At 42.7% G+C, this 19,566-nt stretch overlaps 1 protein-coding gene across 7 annotated transcripts in view; it reads right to left on the reverse strand.

Moving 5' to 3' along the window:
• The window catches only part of CARF (calcium responsive transcription factor), a 114,258-nt gene that overhangs the window by 76,572 nt on the left and 18,120 nt on the right, over positions 1 to 19,566 (reverse strand). For 3 of the 7 annotated variants that reach the window (XR_014551959.1, XR_014551960.1, XR_014551961.1), the window contains 7 exons: positions 17,464 to 17,688; positions 15,401 to 15,563; positions 13,988 to 14,063; positions 11,733 to 11,790; positions 8,038 to 8,138; positions 6,436 to 6,769; positions 3,071 to 4,891 (listed from right to left, as the gene is read on the reverse strand). Coding sequence is in view for 2 of the 7 variants with exons in the window: in XM_083630423.1 (XP_083486549.1) it covers positions 6,046 to 6,092; positions 6,436 to 6,769; positions 8,038 to 8,138; positions 13,988 to 14,063; positions 15,401 to 15,563; positions 17,464 to 17,688 (946 nt within the window). In the remaining 5 variants the exon portion in view is untranslated. Of the gene's footprint in view, positions 1 to 3,070; positions 4,892 to 5,662; positions 6,093 to 6,435; positions 6,770 to 8,037; positions 8,280 to 11,732; positions 11,791 to 13,987; positions 14,064 to 15,400; positions 15,564 to 17,463; positions 17,689 to 19,566 lie in introns of those variants that run through there. The other 4 variants (XR_014551962.1, XR_014551963.1, XM_083630423.1 and 1 more) reach the window with 4 other exon arrangements.

Here is a 19,566-nt window from a genome sequence, read left to right on the forward strand (position 1 = left end):
CGGAGGCTACAAAGGCTGTATGAAGGTGGGGAGAAGCGCTGCTTTCCCCCACCGCCAGCCCCACAAGCTCGGGGGGGCAGCGGGAAGGCGGAGCGCCGCCTCTGCGCTGCTCCCCGACCTGGTTTGGAGGCTGGCGGTGAGGGAAAGCAGCGCTTCCACCCCACCAGCCCCAAGGAGCAGGTCAAAAGGAACCCAAAGCCTCCAGAGCTTCGGGTGAACGCACCTTGAACACACAGAACGCACCTTGTTTTAGAGGTGGAGAACAAGAAAAAACATTTTTTTTCCTGTTCTCCCCCTCCTATGGTCCGGTGCGTCATATAGAGCGAAAAATACGGTACATGCTCTCTCTTTGAAAGCAGAGAACAACTGAAACACAAAGGAAGAGGAAACCAGTAACGTCACACCCGTCTCCTGTCTTCCGTGAGACTTCCAACAGCCTTGAATGTCTGGAATGCAAAACAGAGTCTTGTGACTCCAAGGACTGCACAGTGGCAACACACAGAAACCTAACAGCTTTTGGGATTATTTAATTAAAAGGAAACATCTGTTTTGGCAAAGCCAAGGGTTGCACCAAAAAATGTGCGCTGAGAAACCATCAGAAGTTTTAAATTCGGACCAGCTTCTTCCAATTTATACTCTGTATTCCAAGCTAGTTTTGTGTTTGGCAAATTCTTCCCTCCTCAACCCATCCACTATTTGAGTTTCCCCTCAAACTAGCCACAATCTAATGGAGATTAGACCTTAAATTTGCCCATCTGTCTCTACCAAGTGAGGCAACAAACAGCATTGCTGCTGGTAACAAACATATTATGACCGGGGGGCATGTCATCAAGGACACAGCTGTCTACTAAGAAAAGATTCACTGAAGCAAAAAAGATCCTACACCGTGAGAAATTAAGGCTGCCATGTAATCTTAAGAATTTGGAGAAGGAGATGCGTATTGTTGACTTAGAACAAGGCCCTTCATACAGCACTGAAGGAACTGTCTGGTCTGGTTCTGGTCTGTAGAGGAGTCTGTGCATACACCGTGAAGGATATTTGATGCTTTAAGGAGGTCTCAGGTTATTATGAATCTCAAAATAAAGCTGAATATCACAGGTGTGCCCAATGTGGAGGGTGGCACGGTTGGCAAACGAAGAGAATACACTGGAGTACTACTATCAAAGGACATGCTCTATTAACATTATGCAGCCTTTCCACAAACAGAATCATGCTCAAAGCAGGCATGTTCAGAACCATTATCACAGACTTAGCTGGCCGTGCAGAAACTGAGAAGATAGTGGCCTTTTAACAAGTCTGTAATCCGACAAAAATATGGCATAGCCATGTGCTAATACAGTGGTGCCCCGCAAGACGAATGCCTCGCAAGACGGAAAACCCGCTAGACGAAAGGGTTTTCCGTTTTGGAGGTGCTTCGCAAAACGAATTTCCTATGGGCTTGCTTCGCAAGACGAAAATGTCTTGTGAGTTCCTGCGGGGTTTTTTTCCTTCCCCCCCCCTTTTTCCCAAGCCGCTAAGCTGCTTATCAGCTGATCCGCTAAGCCGCTAAGCCGCTTAACAGCTGATCCGCTAAGCCGCTAATCAGCTGATCCGCTAAGCCCGCTAAGCCGCTAATAGCGCTAATCCGCTAATCCGCTAATGGGGTTGCTTCGCAAGACGAAAAAACCGCAAGACGAAGAGACTCGCGGAACGGATTCTTTTCGTCTTGCGAGGCACCACTGTACCACTGATGAATTTATGAAGAATATTGTTCATTCTTCCCTGTGAGTGGTCAACATTGATGCCAAAATCCAGCATTGCCTGAGCTCTGCGAAAGGGGCTTTCTCCCGATTGAAGTGGAGTGTGTTTGAGGACCGGGACAAAGCTATTGTACTACCAACCTTACTGTATGCTTGTGAAACATGGGCCACCTACAAACACCATCTACAACTTCTCAAAAGATTTCATCAATGGTGTCTCCGAAAAATCTTACACATCACTTGGGAAGACAGGCGAACTAATATCAGTGTACCAGATAAAGCAAAGATCACCAGTGTTGAAGCAATGATTCTTCAACATCAACTTTGTTGGACTGGTCATGTTGTGCAGGTGCCTGATTATCATCTTCCAAAGCAACTACAGTCATATCTCGGGTTAAAGTTGATTCAGGTTGAGCGTTTTTGGGTTGCGTTCTGCAGCGAACCGGAAGTAACGGAACGCGTTACTTCCGGGTTTCGCTACTCGCGCATGCACACAGAATGACGTCACATGCATGTGCGGAAGCGGCGAATCGTGACCCATGCAGAGGCGGGTTGCATTTGCTTCAGGATGCGAATGGGGCTCCGGAACGGATCCCGTTCACATCCAGAGGTACCACTGTACTCTATTCCGAACTTAAAAGTGGAAAGCATAATGCTGGTGTCAACAAAAGAGGCTTAAAGACTGTCTCAAGGCAATTCTAAAAATATGTAGTATAAACACTGACAACTGGGAAACACTGGCCTGCAAGCGCTCCAGTTGGAGAATAGGCTTTACCAAAGGTGTCATGGACTCTGAAGACACTCAAACTCAGCTCAGAACACAAGGGAGAAACGTGCTAAGAGGAAGGCACGCTTGGCAAATCCACACCGTGATCAACTCCCATCCGGGAACCAATGTCCCCACTGTGGAAGGACGTGTGGATCCAGAATTGGCCTCCACAGTCACTTACAGACTCATTGTTAAAACCGTGTTTATGGAAGACAATCTTACTCGGCTACGAGTGATCACCAAAGAAGAAGAAGATATTCTTCCCAGTAAACTTTATAATGGGTATCCACCGGATACTAATGTCATCCTTCAGTTCCGCTTTGGATTTCAGGCAAACCAAGTTCTTCCTTTAATAAAATACAGTTGCAATATGTTACACGGAAACATACATAGTAGCAAGCATGTCACAAAGTTTGTATATGTAGAATTGATTTTATAAACAGGGGAAAAGCATAGTAGGAAATCAGTGCTCACAGATTTCTGTCACCTTCCTCAGACCAAAGTCCTCAGGAATATGTTTATGGCCACACACTAATCACACACAGAACACAAACGTCACCCCTTTTGTTTTAAAAAAATCCTCCAACTTTACATTTTAATATGAAACACTATAGAATGAGTATGTACAACACAAAACCTGTCTTCAAAATTGCACAAGTGAAAACATTTTCATATTCACATGATTAAATTGTTCACAGCTCAAAGACGTTATCAATCCTTCAAGTTTAAACTTCAGAAACTGTCAGCAGCGAATAGTTTAGGTATTTACAAAAGGCTTCATTTGTAACACGCACATAATGTTGAGTTGGATCACAAGTAAATGGCTCTTAAGTCCCGTTAAAATCAATGGGAACCAAGTCATGACACAATCCGGAACACAATCCCAGTTGTGTGAATTGCTCACAGGAAATAATTTCAACTACTACTTGATATGTGCAAAGAAAAAAAATGGCATGAATTCACCGTTTCTGTGCTTTCATTTTTTAACCCTGCAGGTATGAATAATGCCATCAGAATTCTGCTTGGTACAAAGATAATTGAAATATCCCACGCTGAAATCCCCATTCCTTTCATATGCTCCCCTTAGTGTGCATGCCTCCATCATAATTAACTTAATATTAACTTTCAGGAGGAATGTGAAAACATTCCCATTTACCCAGACGCTTAGTAGCTGAAGAATATTGTTCCTGGAACCCCAGGATCACCAGATAGAATGTGGTTTTTTTAAAACTATAACAGTTCCCCCTCCCCAAGTGTGGAACAGTTTGCTACCCTAGACACTTTCAGGAGAAAGGGCAGGATATAACTTCAACAAATAATATATAAACTGGCAGTCTTCACATTAGAACTATCACTCACTTTTGCATTCTTAAAGCTTTCTTGAAGGGGGTTGGAGGGATCACAGAAGGCTCAATTTACCCGTTAACTCATGGATGGGACTGCTACGTATTTCTTGAACAGTCAAGACGCATTACGGATTTTAGAAGTCTGTTCTACCACATGGTAAATGAATGAGCATGACTTAGCAGTAGGCTTTAAATCCCATACGCTTCTCTGCGAAGGGTAAAGTGCACAGTGTAACAAGAGAGAGATCAGCTGAAGAGTAACTCTTCACCAAATGTAAGGGCTCTTTTTAGCCACCATGCTCCATAGGTTGCCTGCCCGTTCAGTATATGGAGTGCAGAATGAGAACATACAACACCATCAATAAATCTGAAGGTTAATTGTAGGTATCAGGTGAAACCTTCTTCCACAATGTCAGCTAATCATACAAGTTCAACAGTTGTTGTTTTTTTGCTGGCAACCCAATTCTTTTCCCCAGGACAATCGTTTTCTCCCCTTTTCAGCTGCTAATTGGCTGGGTCTCAATTAGTAAATGTCTCTTGGAATTTCATTGCTGCTGTTATCGAGGCAAATGTCCTTGTGTGTGCTGAGACAAGTTAAAGGGTCCCCAGGTGGAGAGGAATCAGTGAGAGCAGGCATTATTGAGCTCAAAATTATAAAAAAATAATAATAATCCCCTCAGCAATCTGATTTCAGAAGGTCTTCTCAAATATGACCATAACAGGTCATTTAGGTATTGAAACATCATGAAAGGAGGAAGATACTAGTAGCTTCACATGAGGAACAATCTGGAACTGGCAGTGAATCAGATCAGCTGTAAATCAAAGCAGCTGTCTGTTACAGATTGTCATAAGGAGCCTGCATCAAATAATGTCTTCTCAAAAGCTGACCTATCTTCATTCCAAGTTCTCAACAGCCTTCATGGACTCAAGCACAGATGCAAGTCTCTGTATTTCTCCATCTCTGAATATAGTGCTTGTTCTTTTGTTTCTTGACCTCTGGAAACAGTGTCCCCTTCAGCTGCCGCTGCTTCCTTCTCCTAAAAAAGGAAATAAAAGCATTCAAGTTAAAACTGATTTAAGACTTTGCTTTTGACAGCTGTACTGCTCTAACAACTGGTGGATGCAAGTTAAACTACTTGTAGAAGCGGCAAATCGTAATATATGTGGGAAGGCAGGAAAATAATAAGACCCCACCCCCCATTCACACTAATTGCATACAGACAAGCATACATATGAACAATGCCATTCTTCGACACACCGAGACAAGCCACAAATCAAGTTAAATTTTAAAAGTTCTCAGTAGAGTTTCTTCCTCATTATTTGTAATTTTGTAGAGTTCTGCACAGAAACTATGGAGTCAAGTTCCTTTTGAGGATGGAGAAAGACACTGCAACCGTTATCATGCTGATGCAATTTTTCAACAGAGCCAATAATTTCCATGGTGTGAAATATTGTGGCTGAAGACTCTGCAAAGCTAACACCTCGCCTTCAACCAAAGATACAAGGTTAGGAAAGGCTAAGAAACAGAAGGCTCCATAGCCTCTTTCTGTTCTTCTTATGGGAGAAATGCACAAAGGGACAGATTTGTCCAATTGTCTAAACTATTAATATTGTCTAGACTCCATTGTGCAGCTCAACGATTAAGCCCCTTGTGGGAAGAAACACTGGTTGTACCCAGAGCAGCTTCCAGGTGTTGATTAAAGAAAATGACCCCTTCTGTGATTTATTTCTGTGATTTATCTGCTTGTTTGTCCACACTCCTTACTCTGGAGTAGTCGCTTTGGTAATATATTTCTGTATGACTCTGCTTTGTTGTTGTTGTTTAGTCGTTTAGTCGTGTCCGACTCTTCGTGACCCCATGGACCAGAGCACGCCAGGCACTCCTGTCTTCCACTGCCTCCCGCAGTTTAGTCAAACTCATGCTGGTAGCTTCGAGAACACTGTCCAATCATCTCGTCCTCTGTCGTCTCCTTCTCCTTGTGCCCTCCATCTTTCCCAGCATCAGGGTCTTTTCCAGGGAGTCTTCTCTTCTCATGAGGTGACCAAAGCATTGGAGCCTCAGCTTCACGATCTGTCCTTCCAGTGAGCACTCAGGGCTGATTTCCTTAAGAATGGATACGTTTGATCTTCTTGCAGTCCATGGGACTCTCAAGAGTCTCCTCCAGCACCATAATTCAAAAGCATCAATTCTTCAGCGATCAGCCTTCTTTATGGTCCAGCTTTCACTTCCATACATCACTACTGGAAAGACCATAGCTTTTACTATACGGCCCTTTGTTGGCAAGGTGATGTCTCTACTTTTTAAGATGCTGTCTAGGTTTGTCATTGCGACTTTGCTTTAGGATTTAGCAACTATTCAGAGTTTCAAAGCCTACAACGGGCATGTTTACCTGCCACGAATGTGTATATACACCAGGTGAGCTCAAAATATAATGCTCCGAGAAGCCCGCACACCCCCTGAAGCTGCATTATTAAATGTTGTCAGATACCAGCTAGCAGTCACCTCAACCATCCTTGTGAAACAGATAGCTAAGAAGCAGAACTTTTTGCAAGTTGACAACCTAGAGAGATTTGTACTTACTAAGAGCTGGACAGTTGTTTGCCGTCTGTGTGGAAATGGTCTGCTCATCTCCCAAAATACTTTGATTCGTTTCAAGAGCTTCAGCATCCCCCATGCTGCCAACAGTTACAAACTGACCCAAAGCCACAACCCTTTGATTTGGTCCAAGCGCTGATGTTGTAGCATTGTTCTGTGCTTGACTGAAACTTGCTTGAAGGTTATTATCCTTATTGAATATAGGAAGGATGGTTAAGTGCCTCCTTGTGGAATGTGTAAGGCTTGCGGGCTGGAGAGGTGTTTGGCTATCCACCCTCAGAAGGGCTGCTGCTTCATCAAATGATTGCAACTGTAAACCCTAGAAAAGTAAAAGTTTGTTTAAAAAACGTTTACACGTTCACCCACCAAAGTGCAAAATAGCAAATGAAGTTCCATGACAAACTTCAAGTTGGGTAGATTCTGAATCCTAACTAGGATATATGGAGTGGTACTATCACACACGCAGTGGGACGCAGGTGGCGCTGTGGGTTAAACCTAGGACTGGCCGATCAGAAGGTCGGCGGTTCAAATCCCCGCGATGGGGTGAGCTCCCGTTGCTCGGTCCCTGCTCTTGCCAACCTAGCAGTTTGAAAGCACGTCAAAGTGCAAGTAGATAAATAGGTACCTCTCTGGTGGGAAGGTAAACGGCGTTTCCGTGTGCTGTTTTGGTTCGCCAGAAGTGGCTTAGTCATGCTGGCCACATGATCCGGAAGCTGTACGCAGGCTCCCTCGGCCAATAAAGCAAGATGAGCGCTGCAACCCCAGAGTCGGCCTCCTGGACCTAATGGTCAGGGGTCCCTTTACCTTTACTATCACAGACACACAAAAAAACCCCACCCATCCAGCACACACATGCACACACACACACTTATGTGTCAGACCAGGAATGCTTAAAGTGTAGGTATGAACTGCAATTCTCTCCCTGTAAACGGGAGGTTGCCAACAAGTGTGTGTCCAGCAGTTACTGAGTGCAGTTACTCATGCGTTGTAGGGATCTAAAATGTCTTTCTTCAAGGAAATGCATGCTGCAGGAATATCACAGTTTACCATCAGTCAAGTCACAATATTTTGTTCCTGGATACTGCCTCAACAGGAGTGATTGGTGCTATGCAGAACACAATTGTGCAAGTGTCACTTCTAGGACAAAGTCTGCATTGTGAAATCTATAAAGCAGACAGCTTGTGTCCCTTCAGATGTGCACTTGTCTTCTCCTGCAAAGAAGTACATATTTCCCCTGATATTTAAAGAAAAAATCCAATACAGTGGTACCTCGGGTTGCATACGCTTCAGGTTACATATGCTTCAGGTTACAGACTCCACTAAACCTTGGGTTAAGAACTTTGCTTCAGGATGAGAACAGAAATTGTGCTCCAGGGGTGTGGCAGCAGCAGGAGGCCCCATTAGCTAAAGTGGTGCTTCAGGTTAAGAACAGTTTCAGGTTAAGAACGGACCTCCAGAACGAATTAAGAACTTAACCCGAGGTACCACTGTACACAAACTATAATACAATGGTCCTGTGCTGTACAGATAACTCCCTGATCCCAGACTACTATTTTTTTGACAGCTTGTTATAGAAACTGTAGTTACCTTTTGCTGGGTAAATACTATGGGCTGGAGTAACTCTGAAGTTAAGAGCTCCCTTGCTCCATTTGATTCCACTTTGATTATGGTTTTCTCTGGTGAGCTCCCTACAAAAACAACCAGAGACAAAGTGACATGGGGCAGGGACCCGTCTTACCTTTGATAAAAGCTTATCCAATCAGCCAGCCAAACTAAATCCCCAGATATATCTCATGCAGTATAAAGCACTTTGTTGAATGGTCAGTAGTCTATAGAGGAATATTGAAAGAAAACAAGGGAGTAGAAAGCAGGAAAGGAAGTTGAGTGACTATTACAGTGAGTAGTTGAACATTAAATCACAGGAAAATGAATGAGTTACTTGCTTACTCTTTTCTCAGTTAGCATTACAGGTTAGTTACAGATAGGCAGCCGTGTATCTGAAGAAGTGTGCATGCTCATGAAAGCACATACCAATAACAAACTTAGTTGGTCTCTAAGGTGGGGGACGCGGATGGCACTGTGGGTTAAACTACAGAGCCTAGGACTTGCCGATCCACAAGGTCGGCGGTTTGAATCCCCGCAACGGGGTGAGCTCCCGTTGCTCGCTGCCTGCTCCTGCCAACCTAGCAGTTCGAAAGCACGTCAAAGTGCAAGTAGATAGGTACCGCTCCGGCAGGAAGGTAAACAGCGGTTCCGTGCGCTGCTCTGGTTCGCCAGAAGCGGCTTAGTCATGCCACATGACCCGGAAGCTGTACGCTGGCTCCCTCAGCCAATAAAGCGAGATGAGCGCCACAACCCAAGAGTCAGTCACGACTGGACCTAATGGTCAGGGGTCCCTTTACCCTTTTACCTTTATAAATGTCTACTTAGAACATAAGCTCCACCCATATGTTTGTACAGGACTGCTGCCTTAAGTGTGCTGGGGATATAACTTGATTTGATATTTTTATATGCATTTAACTAATAATTTAATACATTTAAATGTTTGTTTTTGGGACGCGGGTGGCGCTGTGGGTAAAACCTCAGTGCCTAGGATTTGCTGATCGTAAGGTCGGCGGTTCGAATCCCCGCGGCGGAGTGCGCTCCCGTCGTTCAGTCCCAGCTCCTGCCCACCTAGCAGTTCGAAAGCACTCCTAAGTGCAAGTAGATAAATAGGTACCGCTTTATAGCGGGAAGGTAAACGGCATTTCCGTGTGCGGCACTGGTGCTGGCTCGCCAGTTGCAGCTTTGTCACGCTGGCCACGTGACCCGGAAGTGTCTTCGGACGGCGCCGGTTCCCGGCCTCTTGAGCGAGATGAGCACGCAACCCTAGAGTCGGTCACAACTGGCCCGTATGGGCAGGGGTACATTTACCTTTACCTTAAATGTTTGTTTTATTGTTTTGTGTTCTGCTTTGTGGCAGTGCCCCACTTAGGGAATTTGTAAAATAATAAAAGCAGCAGCTGATGCTGATTTATCTCGAAATAAACACCATATACTGTACAGTGATACCTCAGGTTACATACGCTTCAGGTTATATACACTTCAGGTTACAGACTCCACTAATCCAGAAATCGTACCTCAGGTTAAGAACTTTGCTTCAGGATGAGAACACAAATCGTGCTCCAGCGGCGCGGCAGCAGCAGGAGGCCCCATTAGCTAAAGTGGTGCTTCAGGTTAAGAACAGTTTCAGGTTAAGAACGGACCTCTGGAACGAAATAAGTATTTAACCCGAGGCACCACTGTACTGTTAAGGTGCTACACTCAATATGCCAGCAAGTTTGGAAAACTCAGCAGTGGCCAGAGGATTGGAGAAGATCAGTCTACATCCCAATCCCAAAGAAGGGCAGTGCCAAAGAATGCTCCAACTACCGCACAATTGCACTCATTTCACATGCTAGCAAGGTTATGCTTAAAATTCTACAAGGAAGGCTCAAGCAGTATGTGAACCGAGAACTCCCAGAAGTGCAAGCTGGATTTAGAAGAGGCAGAGGAACCAGAGACCAAATTGCAAACATGCACTGGATTATGGAAAAAGCTAGAGAGTTCCAGAAAGACATCTACTTCTGCTTCATTGACTATGCAAAAGCCTTTGACTGTGTCGACCACAGCAAACTATGGCAAGTTCTTAAAGAAATGGGAGTGCCTGATCACCTCATCTGTCTCCTGAGAAATCTCTATGTGGGACAAGAAGCTACAGTTAGAACTGGATATGGATCAACGGATTGGTTCAAAATTGGGAAAGGAGTACGACAAGGCTGTATATTGTCTCCCTGCTTATTTAACTTATATGCAGAATTCATCATGCGAAAGGCTGGGCTAGATGAATCCGAAGCCGGAATTAAGATTGCCGGAAGAAATATCAACAACCTCAGATATGCAGATGACACAACCTTGATGGCAGAAAGTGAGGAGGAATTAAAGAAACTTTTATTGAGGGTGAAAGAGGAGAGCGCAAAATATGGTCTGAAGCTCAACATCAAAAAAACGAAGATCATGGCCACTTGTCCCATCACCTCCTGGCAAATAGAAGGGGAAGAAATGGAGGCAGTAAGAGATTTTACTTTCTTGGGCTCCATGATCACTGCAGATGGTGACAGCAGCCGCGAAATTAAAAGATGCCTGCTTCTTGGGAGAAAAGCAATGACAAACCTAGACAACATCTTAAAAAGCAGAGACATCACCTTGCCAACAAAGGTCCGTATAGTTAAAGCCATGGTTTTCCCAGTAGTAATGTATGGAAGTGAGAGCTGGACCATAAAGAAGGCTGATCGCCGAAGAATTGATGCTTTTGAATTATGGTGTTGGAGGAGACTCTTGAGAGTCCCATGGACTGCAAGAAGATCAAAGCTATCCATTCTGAAGGAAATCAGCCCTGAGTGCTCACTGGAAGGACAGATCGTGAAGCTGAGGCTCCAATACTTTGGCCACCTAATGAGAAGAGAAGACTCCCTGGAAAAGACCCTGATGTTGGGAAAGATTGAGGGCACAAGGAGAAGGGGACGACAGAGGATGAGATGCTTGGATGGCGTTCTCGAAGCTACCAGCATGAGTTTGACCAAACTGCGGGAGGCAGTGGAAGACAGAAGTGCCTGGCGTGCTCTGGTTCATGGGGTCACAAAGAGTCGGACACAACTAAACAACTAAACAACAACAACAACAAACCACTGTACTGTATTGATGTGCATTCATTTGCCATGGTTTCTGCTAAAGCAATGGCTCAAGTAAATACAGCAATTACTGTACCTTAGGGGTGTCCAGACTTTTTGCAAAGAGGGCCAGATTTGATGAAATGAACATGCGTGAGGACCACCCAAAGTTGCTGAGCTTTTTTAGGATTTAACCACAAAGTTGTTGGGATTAGGCCCTGAAATTGACTTTGGACATACCTGCTGGACCAGAACAGCACAAAACATCTACAGCAATCTTACAGGTTCATTACACCAACACTTCAAATAGATATATTAGCACAACACATTTAGGATCAGTTTTACTAGCCGCAAATTTGTGGCATCACTGAGATAAATATTATTGCCAGAATCTCTACATTATTTGCAGTCACAAATTATTTGAAGCAAGCTAGAAATAAAAAAAACAGCTACTATAAAATACACAAATAAGTATGTCTGCTCCCTGAAGGGTAAAAATTAATTGATGAATAGAATATATATGGACATATTTCAAATTAAGCGCCCTAAAGCCAAAAAACTGATCTCTTACGCTGCCAGCAATTAAATTCTTACCTTCCAGTTCCAGGAGTGGGATGTGTTTTTCAGTTCAATTGGTCCGTTTCAAGAATTGCTAAAATACAAGTTAAACACACACAGAAAAAGGCTCAGCTTAATGTGCAATTCGCCATACATACACTGCTATAAGCAATACATTGCATCGGTTAGGTCACCAACTAACATATGAGGAACTGCACGCTAAGCCACACACTTATTTAAATATTTTTCTGGGGACAAGTGTTAAAATAAAATAAAAACAAATCTACGGATCAGGAATCGGTCAGGTAAGAATAGCAATAAATGCCAGTGTAGATGAATATTTTAAGCGTTAACAAACATGAAAATGTCCCTTTCAATAAGTCATCTTAATATTCTCCTCTCAGTACGCACCTGACGCAAATCCATTCTTTTCTAGCGGCAGCTGAATTAACATCAAAAATTAACAACAGCCTTTGAAGCCTACTCTTACCCCCAAACAGAATATGAGAGGAAGATAATCAAGATGGGTTTTGCTTGAGTGAATACAGGGTTTTTTGGGCGAAGCTTGTGTCCAGTCTCCCTCTCTCTCTCCATAGATTGCAGCTGACTTCATGATGTTGATGCTGACTTTATTTGGACATATGTTTTTAAAAACTGATTCATTTGTACATACGTTGAACACAAAAGCTTCTATTTGGACACTACATATATAAGAACTGATCTATTTGTATTTCCTGTTCTAAATGTTGGTCCTTAATTGCTTCTACTCAATTAGATAATGTGAAAAGAGTTATGTTTATATGATATACAAAGAATTTATATAGTTAAACACAGCCAGTTACGTTTTGAATATCAAAGCAGCAAAGATTTGAGACTATTCCCTCACAACTGGAATTATTATTCAACCCAGCTGAAAGAAAATGAAATAAAAAAGCAGAGAAATAAATTTTCCGTGTAACACGATCACCCCACCCAAAGCTCTCTGAAGGGTTGTATTCAATGTGAAAAAGAACACAGAACATAGGAGCAAGCCAATGGCTCATCTAGTCTTAATGCAGTGCTAAGATTAATGCTGCCCTCCGCTCCTTTTGCTGCAGGCCCCTTAAATCTGTTCTGGCTTCTCCCCACCACAAACCTTGTGGGGAGGAGAAGCCTTACACTAACACAAGGATTTAGTTGCATACTGTCCTAAGCTCTGGAGCAGAACACACACCCAAGGAATTCATTCCAGTATCGGAGAAAACTCTACACTCGTAATACAGCACTCTGCTTCATACATAAGTCAATAGGTGATCCTCTGTGTATTTCAGACTCCTTGCATTCACAAGGAGCCACTACCTCGTGGCTTAGAGACATTCCTAAAGATCTTGCTGCAACTTCCTGTACCAGGCTATTTTTTTGCTCCCCACCCTCACAACTACAGTGGTACCTCAGGTTACATACACTTCAGGGTTACATATGCTTCAGGTTACAAACTCTGCTAACCCAGAAATAGTGCTTCAGGTTAAGAACTTTGCTTCAGGTTGAGAACAGAAATCGTGCGCCGGTGGCACGGCAGCAGCAGGAGGCCCCATTAGCTAAAGTGGTGCTTCAGGTTAAGAACAGTTTCAGGTTAAGTACGGACCTCCGGAACGAATTAAGTACTTAACCCGAGGTACCACTGTATCACTTCCAAAGGGCTCATCACACCATAGCAAAGGGAAAGGCACAAAGAATCATTCATAGGACAACATTTAAACAATAAATTGTAAAAAAGGCATTCACTTTTAAGGCGCATGAACTGTAAGATGAAAAACAAACCCAACCCATAATAATAATAATAATAATAATAATAATAATAATAATAATAATTGGTGAAGGAATGATTCCTTGAAACTGCCTCTGAAATTGGCACGGTTAAGCAATAAAATAAAGCAGGGGTTCCCAAACTGTGGTCTAGCAGATCATCAATGGCCTGCAATCTTCATTCAGGTGGACCATGGCATTTCTGCATTAAATATTTCTATTGATTTTTAATGGCATTTTAATTGTTTTCTTTATTGTATTACAATTTGAATTCTATGCAATGCAAATTTGAAAACTACATAAGAAATAAAATAAGTAATAAAATTACAATTAAAAATCATACAACATCTAGCACAGTGTGTTACAATTGTGACCGCAAACAGGAAAATCTTTAAGTGGCCCACCAAGATACTGAAGAGGTCAGGGAGTTTGGGAACCACTTAATAAAGGCTACATAACGTTAGGATTAACTCAGCAACAAACAAATGTTTTCAGCTTGCTCCTACCCTCAGTAGGTGAAGATGCAAGTGTAACAGTCACTGTTTCAGTAAGAATATTACCACTGTCTGTTGTCCATTGAAGCTAAAAAGAGGAAGAAGAGCCATTTAAAGAAGCCAACACTCTTATCACGTGTTGACATACATCCAAATCACTGTGAAAAGACAAAAACTGAAATGCAGATTTACTTATTTGTTCTTATACTCTTATCTTTTAGATTCCTCCTTCTTAACCTGTTACGGAAATTACCGGGGGGGGGGGGGGAGCACATCTTTAAAATTAAATATTACAAATATTATGCTTGAATGTATCCTTTCAACTTGACAGCTCAGGGAAGTTACCTAGCTTAAAAAATAATATAAAACCATCTCCTTTCCCAGTTTCCTCCATTCCAAAGCTATTTTCCCTTTGAAAAAGGACTCCAGGAAGTTCCCAGAGGTGACAATTGCTGGGCTCATTGTTAGCCAAAGGAAGCCAAATCTCATCACCTGACTCGCCTCAGGCTCCAGACATGCAAAGGAACTTCTATTGTACTTTTGGGTGGTGGGTACTTAAGACATATTTGTCTATGCTAATCTTATACCTGAGTCTTGCCCTGCCATATCTGCTTATGCTAATCTTGTACCAAGGACTTGTCTGGACATGTTTGCCAAGGTTAACCCCTCCCCTTTTGTGACATGTCAATGATGTAGCAATGATGCTGTACGAACTGTATTCTGGGATATGGTGGAAAAGTTTTAAAAGTGTTTGTCGCCCCATCCTCGGGGTTCAAATTTGCTCTTTGAACCTATTGAGCAATAAACTTTGGTCTACAGCTATTTGCTCCGGTTGGCTGGACTCCTTCCTTTATTCCGCAGGGACCCGCGGGCTCTGCCCGACAAGCTAGGTGACTGAGCAGCCTCACACCTAGATTTTCCATAACATAACCCTTCTGTGGTTTTAAGAAATAGTTAACTTGGTGTCAAACACACCCTGGTCAAGTAATCATTTAAAGAAATAAAAGCCAAGCCTTCTGCCATGTGGAATATTAGTAAGACCTTCGGAGTCCTCTCTGATATTTGAGTTGTTCTAGCTAGGAGTTTGCCATGAACTTGCTGAGTGACAATGCCAAATAATTTAAGCTTATCACTTGTTCTATCAGATATCTATTATGTGACCATTTGAGTAAATAAATTTGCTCTACTAAAAACAATGTTTTTTTGTTTTATCATAGTTTGTTTCTCATTCTGACAATACTGTATCAATCACCTTAGTAGGCAATTTAATTGTAATTTACTCAGGAAAAAAAATTATTTGTGCTAATGCCTTTGAAACAGTTATCCTGAGAGAGAGTCAAGAGCAAGCAATGAAGACTGTCCACAAAATGACCACAAAACTCGGCTGAAAGAGAAATAGAGGGGAAAAGAAGAGTCCACGCTTACCATTGCTGGAATAGTTTCTGAGTTGTATAATATCTTCCTGTTTCTTAGCGATTTCTGAACTTCATGAATGTGGTTCTTGAGATCATTTACAGTAGGAAAGAAAGACAAGTTGTGCTTCTCCGGCACTTCATCAGGTCTGAACAATTCTCGTTCCACAAATTTTCTGTTGAGTATTAGAAATGGGGCGGGGGGGGAGAGGATTAAACACGTGTTGATACGTGATTTATCGTACCTGCTGCTCTTCCGAACAACATACAATCAAGGCTTGGGAAATTAACATTCCTTCCCCAAGCAGGGTAGAGCTCACACTCACAGATGGAGGTCTCCTGCCTCTCCTTTTCCTTATGCATCTGGAGACTGGGGTATCCTTGGGAATGGTGCAGGGGCCTACAAATGAAGCCAGACTTGGTGAAAGTCCCCTTCAAGCCCAAGTGTTTTACTGTTGTTGTTGTTGTTGTTGTTGTTGTTGTTGTTGTTGTTTAGTCGTTTAGTTGTGTCCAACTCTTCGTGACCCCATGGACCAGAGCACGCCAGGCACTCCTGTCTTCCACTGCCTCCCGCAGTTTGGTCAAACTCAGGCTGGTAGCATCGAGAACACTGTCCAACCATCTCGTCCTCTGTTGTCCCCTTCTCCTTGTGCCCTCCATCTTTCCCAACATCAGGGTCTTTTCCAGGGAGTCTTTTCTTCTAATGAGGTGGCCAAAGTATTGGAGCCTCAGCTTCAGGATCTGTCCTTCCAGTGAGCACTCAGGGCTGATTTCCTTCAGAATGGATAGCTTTGATCTTCTTGCAGTCCATGGGACTCTCAAGAGTCTCCTCCAGCACCTTAATTCAAAAGCATCAATTCTTCGGCGATCAGCCTTCTTTATGGTCCAGCTCTCACTTCCATACATCACTACTGGGAAAACCATAGCTTTAACTATATGGACCTTTGTTGGCAAGGTGATGTCTCTGCTTTTTACTTTACTAACATACATTTAGCCTGATTATCCAGGGTCAGATTTTTTTTCATTTAAATCGGACTTTTTAAAATTTAAATTGGATTTTTAAAATAAAATGCTTTGGGGGGCCGAATCTTTCTAAAGACAGGTTTCTACATTATAGTCCAGTGGCTATTCATCAGGAAATAAGGATTTGTTTTAAGTTTTTCATGTGTGCTAAAACTCTGTTTAAAGTTTAAAAGGAAAAAAAATGTTTAACCACATCAGTTAACAAACATGGATACACATGCTATAATGTTATGGTTTCAGTTAAATAAATTGTTTAAATTGTTATTAAATGATTATTTTCTCCTTCCAATAAAGTACAGCAGAAAAGTTGTCCAAATATAAACAGTTAACTTATTAAACCTCAGAATAATTTCCTAACTATCTGTCTATGTATTTCTAATAGTATAACCAAATTAGTAATCTTTGATATAGCAATAAAAACTACTCTGAAAATTTATTATTCCAAAAATGAAACCTTCATCTGGTTGTAAATATTAAGATTATGCCAGCAAGAATGAGTCTTTCTGTAAAAAAATGATTTAAATCAAGTCTTACTGACTAGTGATTTAAATTGTGATTTAAATCTAATCCACCCTGTGATTAACCCATTCTTTTCCTACTGGAAATTTTGCTGGACTACTTAGGAAAAATCCAAAAACTTTGCAAAAACAAAACTCAAAAACAAAACAACCAGGCGAACAGAAGTTTGGTAAAGAAAATACTTCATAGAATACCAGTATGTAAAGCTTTCTCTTCTGTGCAGTGTAAGAAAAACTACAACTTAGCCCATACTTTGGACTCTTGAAAAATCTCAGGTATGGATAATAAAGTAGTAAGTTTCTATGCTATAGGCTTAGGGACTAGAGGTTTACTACAGGTCTCTGGGGTGCTCTTTCCAATTGGTTTGAAAAGTACCTACCTTGATATATGGGAAGGCTCTGTGCAACCACATTCCACTCCCAAAACAGCCAAAATGTAGAAATCAGGACGGAGGGGTGGGCGGGGAGCGGGCGCTGTGTCACAACCCACACAAAGTGGAAGAAGTGTGATGTGTAGAGACTTACAAGGACTTACCGTAACTGTTTCCTCACTGCGTAGACTTGTTCTATTCCTTGAGACACTAGCTCTCGGATCTTATCTGCAACTTGCGGGTGAAGTCGCGAGGGCAGCATGCAGCTTTCGTCTTTGCCTGCATCGTCCTCACCCTCAGGAGACGGTATGGAGAATGGTGATCCTGGGAGACACATCTCTAGCTCATGATACTGATGAGCCTGCTGAGTAGGTAACTGCACATACCACCTGGCGAGAAAAATTGGCAGATGCAACTCCCAAGAAAGTAATTCCTTTTTCCAGCAGGAGGGGGGAAACCAACTCTAGTGAATATTTCAGGTCTGTCTAACTCAGGCATAGGCAAACTCCAGCCCTCCAGATGTTTGGGACTACAATTCCTATCATCCCTAGCTAACAAGACCGGTGGTCAGGGATGATGGGAATTGTAGTCTCAAAACGTCTGGAGGGCCCAGTTTGCCTATGCCTACTCAAACCCTACCCTTCCTATTCTTATTAGTACAAAACTTGTGCAACTCCCCACCCCCGATTAGAATGGTGGCAAATGATTTCTAAGGGACGATCCTATTCCTAATCTTCTGGGGTGTCTTGATCCACTGAAATCACACACAACCTTTGTTAGCCAAGTCAGCACATAAAAATCTCCCAATGAGAATGCACAAATGGAAACATCAACAAAATGTGGTGTGGAGAACTCCTGTTAAGGGGTCTGGCCAGTCAACTATGTCCTCTTCCAGAATACTTCATTCCATTCCCTGCTAGTTTCCGGCTCTCTCCCCAGCTCCTTCAGGACTCGGGACACTCTTTATTCTGTGGCCCCTGACAATGTCCAATCCCAACTGGGTTGTGCTGCGAGGGTTTGGCCCTGTATGGTTTTTCCTCCCTGAATATATATATATTTACTTCTACTGTTTTTGCAGCTCCTTTAAATATTCCAATGCTTCCCCTTTTTTTCTTAAGTTGCCCTGATTCTGTTGCACAGCTGTTAGCATTCAGCACCCAAGTTTGTTTGCCAGGAGCGATCAAACTAAATGGGTTTCTGAGACATTCGTAATAGATGCTTCACAAGGCTGGATTTAGGTTTGATGAGCCCCTAAGCTACTAAAGGTAATGGGGCCCTTTATATGTCCAGCTGTCCTTTGTCAACAACAAATTGTTGCTGTTTTTTGTGTTTGATATATGCTATATGGTAATTTATGGACCTGATAGGTATCGAAAGCCATTTGCACATAACAAAGTATGTATTTTGTCAAAGTAATTGTTGAACTTAGTTTGGAAATGCACATCCAGTTTTTTTCTCCTTTAATTTTTTGTGGGGCCCTAAGCTATAGCTTGTTTAGCTTATACGTAAATCCGGCACTGAAGCTTCATCAAAAAACATGCAGCGAATTACTGTGATGCAAAGGAAGATCAGTGGCCTTAAAGCCAAGTTTCGCTGTTTTACTTGGAACAATAGAGTGATATTTGGGCCAGGATGATCTTTAAGTTAGGACAGGTATACAACTGGGCAGTGCCGTAGAAGGGTTAAACACGAATGCAATCTGTGTATAAGCATTTGCTGTTATACCAACTTATCAGTAGTGATGTATGGAAGTGAGAGCTGGACCATAAAGAAGGCTGATCGCCGAAGAATTGATGCTTTTGAATTGTGGTGCTGGAGGAGACTCTTGAGAGTCCCATGGACTGCAAGAAGATCAAAGCTATCCATTCTGAAGGAAATCAGCCCTGAGTGCTCACTAGAAGGACAGATCCTGAAGCTGAGGCTCCAATACTTTGGCCACCTCATGAGAAGAGAAGACTCCCCGGAAAAGACCCTGATGTTGGGAAAGATGGAGGGCACAAGGAGAAGGGGACGACAGAGGACGAGATGGTGGGACAGTGTTCTCGAAGCTACCAGCATGAGTTTGACTAAATTGTGGGAGGCAGTGGAAGGCAGGAGTGCCTGGCGTGCTCTGGTCCAGGGGTCACGAAGAGTCAGACACAACTAAACGACTAAACAACAACAAATCAAGCTGAAAGACATACCGTATTTTTCGCTCCATTGGACGCACTTTTTCCCTCCTAAAAAGGAAGGGAAAATGTCTGTGCGTCTTATGGAGCGAATGTGTG

Source organism: Podarcis filfolensis (genome assembly GCF_964270895.1).
Source record: "Podarcis filfolensis genome assembly, chromosome: 1".
Lineage (NCBI taxonomy): Eukaryota > Metazoa > Chordata > Lepidosauria > Squamata > Lacertidae > Podarcis > Podarcis filfolensis.